The sequence below is a fragment of the Megalobrama amblycephala genome, linkage group LG14 (genome assembly GCF_018812025.1).
Source record: "Megalobrama amblycephala isolate DHTTF-2021 linkage group LG14, ASM1881202v1, whole genome shotgun sequence".
Classification (NCBI taxonomy): Eukaryota; Metazoa; Chordata; class Actinopteri; order Cypriniformes; family Xenocyprididae; genus Megalobrama; species Megalobrama amblycephala.
The window spans coordinates 46,366,983-46,381,947 of record NC_063057.1 but is presented as its reverse complement, the minus strand read 5'-3'; the positions used below and the strand labels follow the sequence as shown (position 1 = coordinate 46,381,947).

Below are 14,965 nucleotides of genomic sequence, written 5' to 3'. Positions count from 1 at the left end.
ATATGTAACCTAGACGTTCCCTTTCAGTCGATCATGTTTGACGTTACGTCAGAGACTGACAAAATGGGGTCCCTACCAAAATGCCGCAACAGCTGTCTTCCAGTTAAACAGCATAAGTGATAGCACCTTGTTGTGAGGCCAGCACGATACAGCCCAGAGCTCTACAAATATCTGGTAGTGAGGCGCCATGTGTCAAAGCCCAGGAAGAGGCTCCCACTCCTAGTGACCATAAGGACCTGCTCCTTGTCCTCCCTGATCTTGCATAGTGTCTGTGCGAGAAAGCTCACTGGGAAACGCATACTTGCTTAAGCCCTGCAGCCAGCTGTGCGTCAGTGCATCTGAGCCGAGAGTGCCCTCAGTCAGGGAGAAAATCTGGCAGTGGGAATTGTCTAGAGAGGCAAACAGGTCTACCTGGGCGTCTCCGAAGCGTTCCCAAATCAGTTGCTGACTCCATTAAAGGAGATGGCGAGCATAGACCACCCTGATGGTTGATGTAAACTACGGTCGCAGTGTTGTCCATTCAGGCCAGAACGTGCTTGTCTCTTAGCATGTTGCTAGCAACTCGAGGCAATTGACATGCCACTGAAGTTGGGGTCCTGTCCAGGAGCCCGATGCAGCATGCCCGTTGCACATGGCACCCCAACCAATGGTTGAAGCATCGGTTGACACAACAACATGCCTGGATACTGGTTCTAGGGGAACACCAGCCCGTAGAAACGATAGGTCCCGCCACGGAGTGAGAGCTTGACAGCAGGCCGGAGTGATGGTCACCTGAAGCGCCAAGAGGCCCTAGGAGCCTCTGAAATAGTTTCAGTGGAACCACTCTTTTGCCGTTGATCTGACTCAGGCAATTCAGCTGAGACTGTGTGCGCTTGCTTGTAAGCTGCGCGTACATGCCGACCAAGTTTATTTCCATACCAAGAAAAGAGATTCTCTGCACAGGGGAGAGTTTGCTCTTTTCCCAGTTGACTCGAAGACCCAGACGGACGATGTGTCTGAGCACAAGGTCCCTCTGCTCGCACAACTGATCACGAGAGTGGGCTAGAATCAGCCAGCCGTCAAGGTAGTTGAGGATACGGACACCTTGGACACTGAGGGGAGCGAGAGCTCCCTCCGCGACCTACGTAAAGACACGGGGAGACAGGGCCAACCCCAACAGGAGAACTTTGTATTGATATGCCTGCCCCTCGAAAGCTAACCGAAGAAACATTCTGTGTCGAAGAAGAATGGAGACATGAAAGTATGCATCCTTCAGGTCGATGGCTGCAAACCAATCCAACGGACGAATGCATTCGAAAATGCGCTTGGGCGTCAGCATTTTGAACGGGAGCCTGTGAAGTGCCTGGTTCAAAGCCCGTAGGTCCAGGATTGTCTCTAACCCACCTGTTTTCTTGGGTACTATGAAGTAAGGGCTGTAGAAACCTGACTTCATGTCGGCTGGAGGGACCAACTCGATCGCACCCTTTGCCATCAGGGTGGCGACCTCCACACTGATCCAGTGGGATCAGAGGAACTACAGGCGTACCCATGGTGGAGCAGCGAGACGGAACAGACTGAGTTCGTGCACTCCTCTGGTTCCGAGAGGTGACAGAGGGGGCTCTGTGAGAAGGCAGCGCATTCTCGTGCCAGCCCTGTGGCGGTGGCAAGGGAAGAGGGGGACAAGATCAGCGTGATGAAACAGCGCATACTGTCATCCATGCCCTCTTGGGACCCAGAGGTAGAGGAAACAGCTCTTTTATAGACCTCTTTGGAGCAGACGTCACAATTACGTCACTTGCAGCTGTGCGCGCATAGTGGTTGCAGAAAAATAGCGGTAGCAATTGGAGGAAAATGTGCAAAATCCATAGAATAAGAGAAAAACGTTTTGTTGTGCCTCTGGATGTTGGAATCGGAATGCAAAAAAAATATAGTCTTCATTTTTAAAGAAAACCATCGTTGAAAACGTCCTTTGAAGCTAAACGGAGACGTTTCACAGACTGGACTGATAACACCTGCAAGGATTAGTCTACTATTAAAGCAGGAATTTGATGTAAACAGTAAGTCTACATAATATTCACATATACAGTTCAGAGGACATACATACATAGCAGTTACAGCATGAAATAATATTTAAACCTATAACATTTTACATAGATAATTTTTAAACATAGTCTATAAAATTTTTATTTCACAATTCTGACTTTTTTTCTTGCATTTGCGCGTTTATGACTCCCAGTTCGGCCATTATAAATTGCAATTGTGAGTTTATTTCACAATTCTGAGGGGAAAAAAGTCAGAATTGCGGGATAAATTGCAATTCAGAAAACGAGTATAACGAGTTACAGGATAACGAGCATATCTCACAATTCTCACAGTTTTTCTTTGTAAGAAATGTGAGATATAAACTCAGGTTTGCGAGAAATAAAAGTCAGAATTGTGAGATATAAACTCAAAATTAACTTTTTTTAATTCTTTTATTTCGTGGGTTCCATAGACTGCTACTGCTCAACTGTCATTTTCTGCAACCAGGTAGGCTCCGCCCATAAAAAAACGTCATCGCTGTTTGCAAACACCAAATTGGTCTATTGAAACTTTTGGTACCAGTGGCGAAAATCAACAAAGGATTCTCCCCCGGCCCTCCTCTGGGGGAAGGAGTGGTCCTCTGGCAGTTATGTGATGTCACTGAATGTTCTAAAACCCATATGTGGGACCGTACGCCCAGGGGCACAGAAATAAAAATCCCATATATGGGACCGTACCGCTCAAAGGTTTAACAGGTTCGTTCTTCCCAGAGAAGACTGAGACAGAAAAAAAGAAAGTAATCAGTAATCAGTGTGGAAAGAGACCCTGAGTTGTAAAGAAACCCTTCAATGCCACATGAGGATTCACTCAGGAGACTATTGTTTTATATGTCCTCAATATGGAAATAGTTTCAGCCATAAAAGAAGCCTAAGCACTCACATTAGACTTAACAGTGAAGAGAAGCCTTTCATCTGCCCTCATTGTGGAAAGAGTTTCACACCTAAAGGAAATCTTCAGACTCATATGCGGCTTCACACTGGAGAGAAGCCTTTCAAATGTCTTCAGTGCGAGAAGAGATACACATATCAAAGAGACCTGAAAAATCATTAGCAAACTCACAAAATTCTAAAATCTGATGAGATTTTGAGACTTTCTACTTTCTTCATGTACACATAACACTACTGACTCCCTCTAATTTGGTTTGTACACCAATCAGGCATAACATTATGACCACCTTCCTAATATTGTGCTGGTCCCCATTTTGCTGCCAAAACAGCCCTGACTCGTCGAGGCATGGACTCCACTAGACCCCTGAAGGTGTGCTATATATATAATGTATACTGTTTTATTACAAAAACTTTTAGAAGCACAAACATTTAATGTTGTTGCTTTGTATGAAAAAGACCACCTACAGAATCTATAAATAAAGTAATTACTGTTTGGATCTCAAAAAATGTAGATTCTCTTTTTACAAACTGCTTTGTTGTTAATCAAACTAGTTGTTAATCATGATTTCACGGGAAGCGTGCCAATAGGCGTGTATTGTCATGTGGCAAATTTTTACCTCAGAGTTGGCAGGATGGTGGAGAAAAGTGTATTGTGGAGCGACCAGGAAACAAAATTGATTGCAGTATGGGCTGACAAAGTATATTTAGAAAAAAAATAGTATGAAAAGAAATAGTTTTTTGAAGAAATAGCCCAAAAAATGTGTGCTAAAAAAAGTGCTAAAGAGTGCAAAATTAAATTGAAGGCTCTGAAGACTGAGTATAAAAAAATGATCGATCATAACAACCATTCTGGGAGGGAGAAGAAAACATTCAGGTTTTTTGAGGATATGGACAGGATTCTGCGGGACAACCCTAGTAGCTGCCCAGCATTTGTGTTTGATTCATCCGTCGAGATTGGCGTTCATGACGCCTTCATAATCTTGACATGACACATGTCATGAATATGAAGGAGGTTTTATGCATGTTTATGACAACTGTCATTAAATGTCATTCGCTCAATTATGTCATTTTTAATGCAAAGATGACATTGTTTGAGATGTCTTTGTTACGACAACTTGACATAAACCAACACATTATAACCTGTCAGTGTCTTTGTCATGACAACTTGACATTAGCAAAACATCATAACCTGTCATAAATATGACATAGCAGATTAATTATCAAACATAAAAAAACTACTTAGCTTTATGGGTTAACATTACATTACATTATTTTGGTAACATTTCAGTATAGGGAACACATATATAAATGATTAACTATGACTTTTCCCTCAATAAACTCTTAATTTACTGCTTATTATAGTTAATTGTTAGGTTTAGGTATTGGGTAGGATTAAGAATGTAGAATAAGGTCATGCAGAATAAGGCATTAATATGTGCTTTATAAGTACTAATAAATAGCCAATATTTTAGCCATATGAATGCTAATAGTAATAAGCAACTAGTTAAAAGACCCTAAAATAAAGTGTTACCATTATTTTATAACAGTGTCATCTTTTTTACGAAATTTGAAATTGTCTATTATCTGACCTTCTGTTTGTGGAAACTCAAAAAAAAAAAAAAAAAAAAAAAAAAAAAAACATGAAATGAAAAATAGTCATGACGCTGTTATAAAATTATTTGTCAGAGTATTGTCACTTAATGACATTTTAATGACAAGTTCAATTTGTACCACTGTACTTGAGCTCAAGATACATATTCATGACACTATTATAATGGCCTCATGACAGCCAATGTCAAAACCAACCACATGACAGTTTAATGTAATGTTAACCCATAAAGCTAAATAATGTCAAGTTGTCATGACAAAGACACTGACAGGTTATGATGTGTTGGTTTATGTCAAGTTGTCATAACTCGGACATCTCAAACAATGTCATCTTTGCATTAAAAATGACATAATTGAGCGAATGACATTAAATGACAGTTGTCATAAACATTCATAAAACCTCCTTCATATTCATGACATGTGTCATGTCATGATTATGAAGGTGTCATGTCAGTCTTATGCACACCCCTTCAAGTAAAGTGTTACCGAAAGTGCTAATTGTAAGTTTGTGTTATTTGCTTTGCTAATATGATACTGTTACCAAAAATTTTTCTGTTCTTATTTATCTCACTACTTTGCTCTTGAAGGGTCGACTGTGGAGGAGTGCACGCAACTAGTTGCTCAGGTAAGATGCAGTTGTTTCACAGGCCTAATTCTTAGCTTGCTTGGTATGGTGACAGGTGCTTTATAACTGTAAGGCGAGAACGAGTTTCTTTCATAACAAGTGTGTGTGTGTATGTGTGTATCTTGTTTCAGGAGAAGAGAGTAGCTGCAGTGCCAGTAATTCAAGTGAAACACAAACAGGTAAAACTTGCACATTTGTGAAAACAGACACACATTGCATATGGTAGCTAGGTAAGTTTGCATGTAAAACAGCTACAGTAGTCTTCACTATTTTTTTCCTGAGAGCCACACTGATGGGACAAAGTCAAAAGGAGAGCCACTTTTACCGCAAAGTATCCAAAGTTACATACAGTCATAAATAGCATGTCTGCTGATCAGTCTGTCATCCATTAACATATAATATGCAATGCAATTTATACAAGGGGTGAATCATTTCTTATTTACCAGTCAAATTTGTAACTGAGACAAGATGTGGTACAATATGATATATTTATGGTCAGCAGGATGTGACAGACCATGTATCGTTGACTTGTGAGTCCTGTGTAGGTGATGTCATGATGCGCAAGCACGTGAAGTAAAGTGGAAGAAGAACCAAGCATATAACAAGATGATTTCCTGTAATGACAAAAAAATCTGAATTACCTTAATGCTGTGATGAGAGATCGGGCTCCCACTCAGTGTTAAGAGCTGGAAAGACCACCAAAACTGTCAACTCCACGGTGAGTGTCATGGACGTAAAGGCAGAAGAAGTTTAAATATTTCCATCTTGTAATGCCTTCTGTTTTGTGTAAATATAAATTATTTGTATTGGAGCAGACAATTTGAGTTTTTTAATGGGTTATGTTATAGTCCTGCTTGTTTTTAATGTTTTCATGAAATATCTGTATTGACTGCATGATCATATCACCGTATTATTTACTGCCATAAAAATAAATCTTTGTAAACAAATAAAAATACTTTTGTTTACAAAAAGAAAAAATGTCCACATCCACAAAATTATGGAATCATGCATATATTTTTCTTTATAGCAAATAAACAACAGATATGACACAACATTCTTATGGAAGCTTCATGAAACATCTCAAACAAATCCACTTAATTATTTTATTTTTAATGGCATGTATTTTTCCAGAGCAAGTAGGAGGAAAAAATGTATGGAATCACACACACACATAAACCAAACTACCTATCAAAAGTTTGGAAACTTTCAGATTTGTTTTTAAAGAAGTCTCTTGTGCTCATTCTTCTGCTTTGATCAAAAATACAGCAAAAACAGTAATTTTTAGAAATATTATTACAATTTAAAATAGCTGTTTTCTATGAATACATATTGTAAATTGTAATTTATTCCTGTGATGCAAAGCTGAATTTTCACATGATCCTTCAGAAATCATTCCAATATGCTGATTTGATGCTAAGAAACATTTTTTATTATTATTATTATCAATGTTGAACATTTGTGCTGCTTAATATTTTTTGTACACTACTGTTGAAAAGTTTGGGGTCAGCAAGATTTTTAATTTGAATATTCAGCAAGGATGGATTAAATTGATCAAAACCTTTTCTTTTTAATTTTTGTAACTTTTTTTTTTTAACGTTGTTTTCATCAAACAAACAAAGAAAAATATATCACGTTTACTTTACTAAAAAATATTAAAACCCTAAGAATTGAGATAAAGAGACAGAAAACATTCCCCAAGTCAGTTCATTCTTTTGTATTTATTCTGTTAAAACAGTGTAATTGCAACATTTACAAGTATCCCTGATCACAATACAGAGCTTTAGACCATAAATCAGTTATACATATCTATCAAGAATAGGACATATTTGGAAAGATAAAGAATAAATGACAAAACTAACAATATAACTGCTCTTTTTACTTCTTTATGAGAGCATATACAGCACAATAATCCTCTTCATCAAAGAACCTTGAGAATTACTGTTCAAACAATCTTTAGGAAGAAAGATATAGGGAGAAGGTGAAAGGAATAAATGAGAATGTGAGAGAAATGGACAATAAAAGGAAGTTGAGTGAACTTCTGAATCCACTCGAGTTGAATTCAACAAATCCAGGTGGGTTGCTGCCCATGTAAGACTTGATCCAATCCTGGTACCGAGAAACTCTGGCGAACACACTGGGATATTTGCGATTATCACATCGTTTTGCACCAAAACTCACAATGCCGGACTGAATCCACCGGGAGTCATTCCTACGGACCAATGGACCTCCAGAGTCTCCCTGTATTGACAATCATTCAGCATTAATATCTCTGACAACATACTGTGAACAACTGTTACAGACATAAGTATGCAATGGTGTATCCCAATTGTAAAAGTATGCCGGCCATGTGTCTTTTTAAATAATTTACAGTGGAAGCGCTAAGTGTTTTTCTCGTCACAGAGAGTTAAAAGATGTTTTTTAACTTTGGGCAAAACCAAGTGTGCCGCACATGTCCTGAAAAGTGAAGCCAAAACATTTTGATCGCCCCCTGGTTGCTGGCTGCTGTATAGGTCCCTGTCCTCTCCAGGTAAATGAATGGGATGCGAGCCAAACAAAAAAATCTAATTGCACTTCGAATAAATATTTTTCCCAAAGATAGTTTCTGTTATTTTAGGTAGTTTTTATCATGATGACATATGTTCAAATGTACGTTTTTCAAATAAGTTTGGTTTTATTTAGTTATTTGATGGTGTCAGGGTGTGGCGTCATGATTTTGCGCTTGTGATTGAGTGTCCGGTAGTGTTGGGGGGACCTTGATACCGCAGCTCCACCTCACGATTAATTCTGCGCAGACTCTGGCTCCAAATGATGTCATCAGCACAAGATGACAGCGGCCATTTCTGAGACATTTTGGATTTTTTTAATTTTACAGTTGAAGGAAGTGGAGATGCGTAGTCCTTTTTTTTTTTTTTTTTTACAGTCTATGTGTAAAACAGCACTCATCACTGTCACTTTTTACTTAGCCGTCCAATCACAGTGGAAGATGGGTGAGATAAATACCATACTGGCCAACCGCCACATGAATAATAATGGAGGAGAAGTTAATATTGCTGTAATTGTTGATGAAACAAATGATCTGCAAAATCAGATACTAGTACATTACTTCCATGGCCTCTGCCTCTAAAATGCTCTCAAGAACATCCAGCTGAGAGTTTTCAGAAGACTAGCAATGCTTTGGTGGACACATAACCTGTATGTTTCAATTGTCCTTTTAGTGGTGCATCTCTTTTTTTATTTTATTCATTTATTTTCAGCAGCACAGTATGCAAGGATTATTAGCGAATTCTAATCGGAAATGAGCATCCTTATGCACTTGAAGTGTGCATTCTAGAAGAAGCATTTTTTTGCAAATAAATATACATTTTTAAGGGCTAGTTCATCCAAAAATGAAATTTCTCTTTTAATTTACTCACCCTCATACCATCCATACCACTTGTTTTCTTCAGTAGAACAGTAAATAATTTTTTTATCTGAAACTGTGGTCTTTGACGATTCATAAAATGTAAATCCACAGCTACCATCATTTTGAGAGTCAAAAAAGCATATACAGGCATCATAAAGTTAAAGGATTAGTTCACTTTCCTGATAATTTACTCACCCCCATGTCATCCAAGATGTTCATGCCTTTCTTTCCTCAGTCGAAAAGAAATTAAGGTTTTTGATGAAAACATTCCAGGATTTTTCTCCATATAGTGGACTTCAATGGCCTCCAAATGGTTGAAGGTCAAAATTACAGTTTCAGTGCAGCTTCAAAGCGTTCAAAGAAGAAGAGAGCTAGTTCAAGATGAGCATTTATGGTTAAAACGTACATAATTTTAAATTTTTTTTAGAAATTGAGTGATGGTTTCTCTAGATAAGACCTTTATTCCTCGTCTGGGATTGTGTAGAATGCTTTGAAGCTGCAATGAAACTGTAATTTTGACCTTCAACCGTTTGGAGGCCATTGAAGTCCACTATATGGAGAAAAATCCTGGAATGTTTTCATCAAAAACCTTCATTTCTTTTCGACTGAAGAAAGAAAGACATGAACATCTTGGATGACATGGGGGTGAGTAAATTATCAGGAAATTTTAATTTGAAAGTGAACTAATCCTTTAATACCTGTGGCTCCTGACGATACATTGAAGTCTGCACGTCCTGATATTGCTGAGTTAGATGCGTTCCTGGGTCAACATATTTTGTTGATCCTGGAACAACATTCAAGTCTTGTCCCTCAAATCTGATTGGTTGATTTGAATGTTGTTCCAGGATCCACAAAAATGTTGACCCAGGAACATGTTGATCTCAGCAATATCAGGTTATGCTTGAGGGCTTATGAAGTGAAACAATCGATCTGTGCGAGAAACTGAACATTATTTACAACATTATTAAATTAACATTAATAATAACACACAGACACAGGCAAACGGAGAAGTCAGATTCTTTTCCACTAACTGGTTCTTTCAGACAGTTCATTCCAACAAACTGGTTTAAATAACCAATTATTAAAGCTCCCAATATTATGTGAAACATGGATATTTTACATGTCTAAAGCTTATAAAGTGAATAAACTAATCTTAATTAACACACCTTTTACATGAGAACCATGAGAAACCATTATCAGTGTACTGTTGACTCAAGAACTACTGCCATCGGATCACTGTTATATTTCCAATATGTTTTATTTTATGCTTTTCAGAACGTACATTTTGCCCTCTTATGAAAACCTCGGTAGTCAACTTTCAGAATGTCGGACATATCTGTACTGTTCTCAGTTTAGCGTACCGTTGGAGTAACTGGAGCACTGAATGAGTTGACAAGAACCAGGATCATACATATCCGCCAGTTTTTTGGCTCATTTTGAGTCAGAGTGACTCTCAGGCACGTCTGAAAGTGAGTTTTGATCAAGTAACTCGTAGATCTTTGCTGACTCGAGCCACAAAGTGTTTCAGACTGTTTGGTGAACTAGTTCATCCAGTTCACTAAAATAACTAAAATATTTGTTCGCGAAATGTACACATGCTCTTGTAAACATGCTCAGGGCCGTTTGCCTGAAGTAATGGATTACAGGTAATAATGTTGATAATTAATGTTTAGTTTCTTGTACAGACCGAACGTTTCTCTTCCTAACAAATCGAGGAGCTACGAGTAATTATTTTGTAATGCCTGTATTTGACTCTTAAAGTGATGGTAGCCATTGACTTGCATTTGCTAAATCACAAATGACAACGGTTTCAGCTAAAAATCTTCTCCACTGTTCTACTGAAGAAAAAGTCACCTACATCTTGGATGGCCCAAGGGTGAGTAAATTAAGAGCAAATGTTCACTTTTGGGTGAACTATCTAAGCATGGAGTTGCAGTGCAGACTATAGTTTATCAATAGAGTAAATTTCAAATAAGACAAACAAATATTAAATAAAACCTATTAAAGGTGTAGCAAAAACTATAGATATAGACTATAGATGGTTCACTTCTATTATTTATGAATGGGAGAAATTGCAGTGCACAACATGGTGGAATATGTCCTGCCTTCTAAGTAAAAGAGCCAATCGCTGATTGATAAAGTCATTGCATCACTGCAGTTGTCCTTAGAAGCTTTGGTTCCCATAGAAAGCCTTACTTGAGCTTAAAAAAAAACAATATTTATGTTCATGTCAGATTTTGTTGCTGATTTGAAATATGTTATTTAATTGTGCAAGCAGTTTTTGAGATTTCAGGATTCCCCCAGTCAAATAGATAGACCTTGGTCTTGGATGCCCGAAATAGCTTCCCGGAGGCGTTGCAAATATGGCTGCCGAGTGAACAGACTTTCCTTGAAAGGGACTTTAGGTGTAGTAAAAAGCAGTTGTAGTGTACAAGTGTAAAGTGTGCAGGTGAGTTGTGTTTTGTAAATTGCTTTGAATTCAAATTGGTTAAAATTAAAGGGATAGTTCACCCAAAAATGAAAATTTGATGTTTATCTGCTTACCCCCAGGGCATTCAAGATTCAAGATTCCAAGATCGTTTTGTGTCTTATGACACCAATGTCCTGCAGGGTTTAATTTGGATTTGTCTGTGCATGGTTTTTTTTACTCTTATAGATGGAGTTCCCATTGCCATGTATTTTATAGCTGACAGCAAGCAACAGATGGAGTTAAAAATCATAATTTATGTTCTACTGAAGAAACAAAGTCACATACATCTTGGATGCCCTGGGGGTAAGCAGACACAAAAAAATTTTTGTGTGAACTATCACTTTAATGATTGGTGTCTTACCTGACATGAACTTTTCCCTTCCACTTTTAAAAATCCAGCACAAATCATATTGCTTGTGATGACCTCTCCATAGGCATTATAACAGTGACTGTTGCTCACAATTGGCAACATCACCTGCTGCAGTATATTAGCAGCCGGGCCTATGACACAGATCAGAGGTCAAATTTTATGGCTTTTAAAAAACATTTCTAGGTAAGCTGTTGAGGTTTACAGTATTGGTTATATTCAGTTATTTGGCAAGCAAATATTCACTCACCTTCAGACTGTAGCGTTCCCCATCCAGTCACCCAGCTCTCTGCACCTCCAGCAAATACACTACCAGCAGCTGATAGACAGACTGGCTTAATGTAATCAGAGAAATTCAAAGGAGTGAAGAGCTGGACCAGTGCTATGTCGTTGTCGAACTTAGGAGTGTCATACTTAGGATGGTTGATAATTCGACTCGCTGTCCTGTATGTCTCATTAGGGTTTGAGCCCGATTGTCTCCAACGCCCGAAGTACATCACTATGTCAGACATAGCGTAACTGTGAACAGAGAATGGCTCTTTTAATCCCACTTTTGTCAATCTACAATTGTATCTTAAGCTTTAAGATTTCAACATACTTCTTGAAGCAGTGAGCTGCAGATAAAACCCAGTCTTTATTGATTAGACTCCCACCACAGAAATGGCCATAGGGGCCGTGAATGCTGACTTGCCACGGCCAAGACCCTGCCGTTGCATCCTCCCCTCCAACAATCTTTGTGTTGAGGGGGGCCCGGCCACATACTAATGAGAGAAAAGATGATATCAAAAATTCCTTGTTAAAATGCCTTGCACATAAAAGAAACATTCTGCATGGAAAAGAGTTTTATGGTCATTATGACAACTTACCATCTAACTGGCAGAGGGAACCTGTGTGGGTAGACAAATACAAAGTAATTAGACAGTCATTTGGACAGAGCTGATAAACTGTTACGGACACTTTTAAACTCTTACATCAGTGCAGGCACGTACCATTGGCATGAAAACAAGATAAAACCTTCACCTGAAGAATGCTATATATGGATTTTAGCCAAAATCCCTGTAATATGATTTCATAGTCATGACAAGAATAAAGTAACTAACCTCATTTAAATTCAATTGCTTGTCAGTTTTTAAACTTTGAATAAATAAATAAATAAATGCTATTGCATCTAATTTTGTCATTTTATAGATTTTACCTGCTATGTTGAGAAGTATGGTTCCGGTAATACTCAAAGCTGTGTTAAAATTCATATCGTCTGGTCTGTGATCTGACTGCTGTTTCCTCAACTGTCAGGTTTCTATTTGATCAATTGAACAAACAGTTTATAGCTAGATTATATTGCAACACTTTTTGACTCTTTGCAACATAGCTTGCAGAAAACATGTACAACACAGAAAAAAATAATCTCCAATCTATTCTTCATTTAATTCATACATGTATAATGAAATACATTCATACCCAAATACACTCTTTTATTTACTGGTGTGATAGTAGTCCCTTCCAAATCTAACATTTGCAGACATGTACATTTAGTCCAGAATCCATCTCTGTATAGATGGTGGGTTACATATATAAAAAACGTCTGTGAATGTTAGATGTGGTCGGGATTGTTCTAACTTTTTTTTTCTTGGTATCTCTGTTCATGCATTTCTGTATTCACTACTATTAAGTGTCTGTGAATGTTAGATTTTGTTGGGTTTGTGTTTTTTTTTTTTTTTTTTTTATTACAATAAAAAAATGAAGTAGCCAAAAATGTAAATATCTTGCTTATTGCTTGAAGTAGTGAAATTGTTGAAAATTCACCTGTGTTACTTAATTGTGATACTGTGATAAAAGAAAACTGGTTTATATGATATCTATCTTTAAAAGTCGTGAGTTCAATATTTTATCAAATCTATTCAGACATATGATGGGGACATAAAAATGTACTGTACTGAGGCAATAGTTTATGCCAGGGGTTCACAATTCCAGTTCTTCTTCTTTTTGTGTTAACAGGTTTCTGGTACCTGGGGTGTGCAGAGCCATATAAGAAGTGACACTGAACATGACTGCATGTAATTGTGACCCTTTGAGAACATTAGAAGAATTTACTGTCACACAACAGGTAAAACCAGACTACTTTATGTAATAATAGCAGTTTCCAGTAAGTCACATTGTATTGGGAACTATGCCTTCTAGCTTATATGTGCTCGCACACTGAGAAAAAAAAAATGCGGATTGTCCGATTTACTCATATTATTTGTGATCTACTCAACAAAACTGTGTTTATATACTAAACTTTTTGTAACTAAAATTTTCAAAAAAGTAACATAATAGAAACCAAGAATCAATCAAAGATACAAACCAGCTAGTAACGTTAACACAAGACAAAGAACAGAAGCTAACTGAGAGTATAAAATGCACAGTGTGAGGAACAGGTGAGACCTTAATCAATTAAACAATGAAATGAATGAATAAATAACTATGGAAACCAAGGAAACAGGAACTAAACACACTGGAACTGAACACATAAGCTGCGTCCCAATTCGGAGGCTGTACCCTTCGAAGGCCGCATTCGAAGGCTGATTGCATCACAGCGAAGGCTGTCCCAATTCGAAGGCTCTTACGGCCTACGGCCTTCTTTCCCCAGGTGGCAAAGGATAGAATGAGTGAATCCTTCGCAGCCTAGCCTATCCCAATTCGTTGCATGCCGGTCTCGACAGGATTTTTTTCCTCAAAGAAAACGGCAGGTGATAGTGCTGTGGCGGCCGAGGAATAGGCTACACTTAGAAATGTAGAAAAGGAAACACGTGTTAAAGGATTAGTTCACTTTCAAATAAAATTTTCCTGATAATTTACTCACCCCCATGTCATCCAAGATGTCCATGTCCTTTCTTCAGTTGAAAAGAAATTAAGGTTTTTGATGAAAACATTCCAGGATTATTCTCCTTATAGTGGACTTCAATGGCCTCCAAACGGTTGAAGGTCAAAATTACAGTTTCAGTGCAGCTTCAAAGGGCTTTAAACAATACCAGACAAGGAATAAGGGTATTATCTAGCAAAAAGATTGGTAATTTTCTAAAAAAATTAAAAAATTACATGTTTTAACTATAGACGCTCATCTTTAAGTAACTCTCTTCTTCTTTTTCTCTTTCAGAATTCCAGCAGTGTAGACGCTGCTAAGTGTATTACTGCCCTCTAATGTACTAGCATATTGTATATGACAATTTAGTTCAAACTTTGACCAGTGTCTACACTGCCGGAATTCCAATAAAGAAGAAGAAGAGAGCTAGTTCAAGACGAGTGTCTATGGTTAAAATGTGTGTATATATATATATATATATATATATATATATATATATATATATATATATATATATATATATTTTTTTTTTTTTTTTTTTTTTTTTTTTTTTAGAAAATTATTGTTTTGCAAGATAAGACCCTTATTCCTTGTCTGGTATCGTTTAAAGCCCTTTGAAGCTGCACTGAAACTGTAATTTTGACCTTCAACCATTTGGAGGCCATTGAAGTCCACTATAAGGAGAATAATCCTGGAATGTTT

At 37.6% G+C, this 14,965-nt stretch overlaps 1 protein-coding gene across 1 annotated transcript; it reads right to left on the bottom strand.

Moving 5' to 3' along the window:
• Positions 1 to 6,880: 6,880 nt before the first annotated feature.
• LOC125245871 (chymotrypsinogen A-like) lies at positions 6,881 to 12,703 on the bottom strand. Its single transcript, XM_048156681.1, has 6 exons — positions 12,617 to 12,703; positions 12,288 to 12,308; positions 12,020 to 12,182; positions 11,672 to 11,940; positions 11,416 to 11,555; positions 6,881 to 7,419 (listed from the first exon to the last, which is right to left on the bottom strand). Exons 1-6 carry the CDS (start codon positions 12,669 to 12,671, stop codon positions 7,135 to 7,137), a joined length of 933 nt encoding a protein of 310 aa, XP_048012638.1. The 5' UTR covers positions 12,672 to 12,703; the 3' UTR covers positions 6,881 to 7,134.
• Positions 12,704 to 14,965: the final 2,262 nt, after the last annotated feature.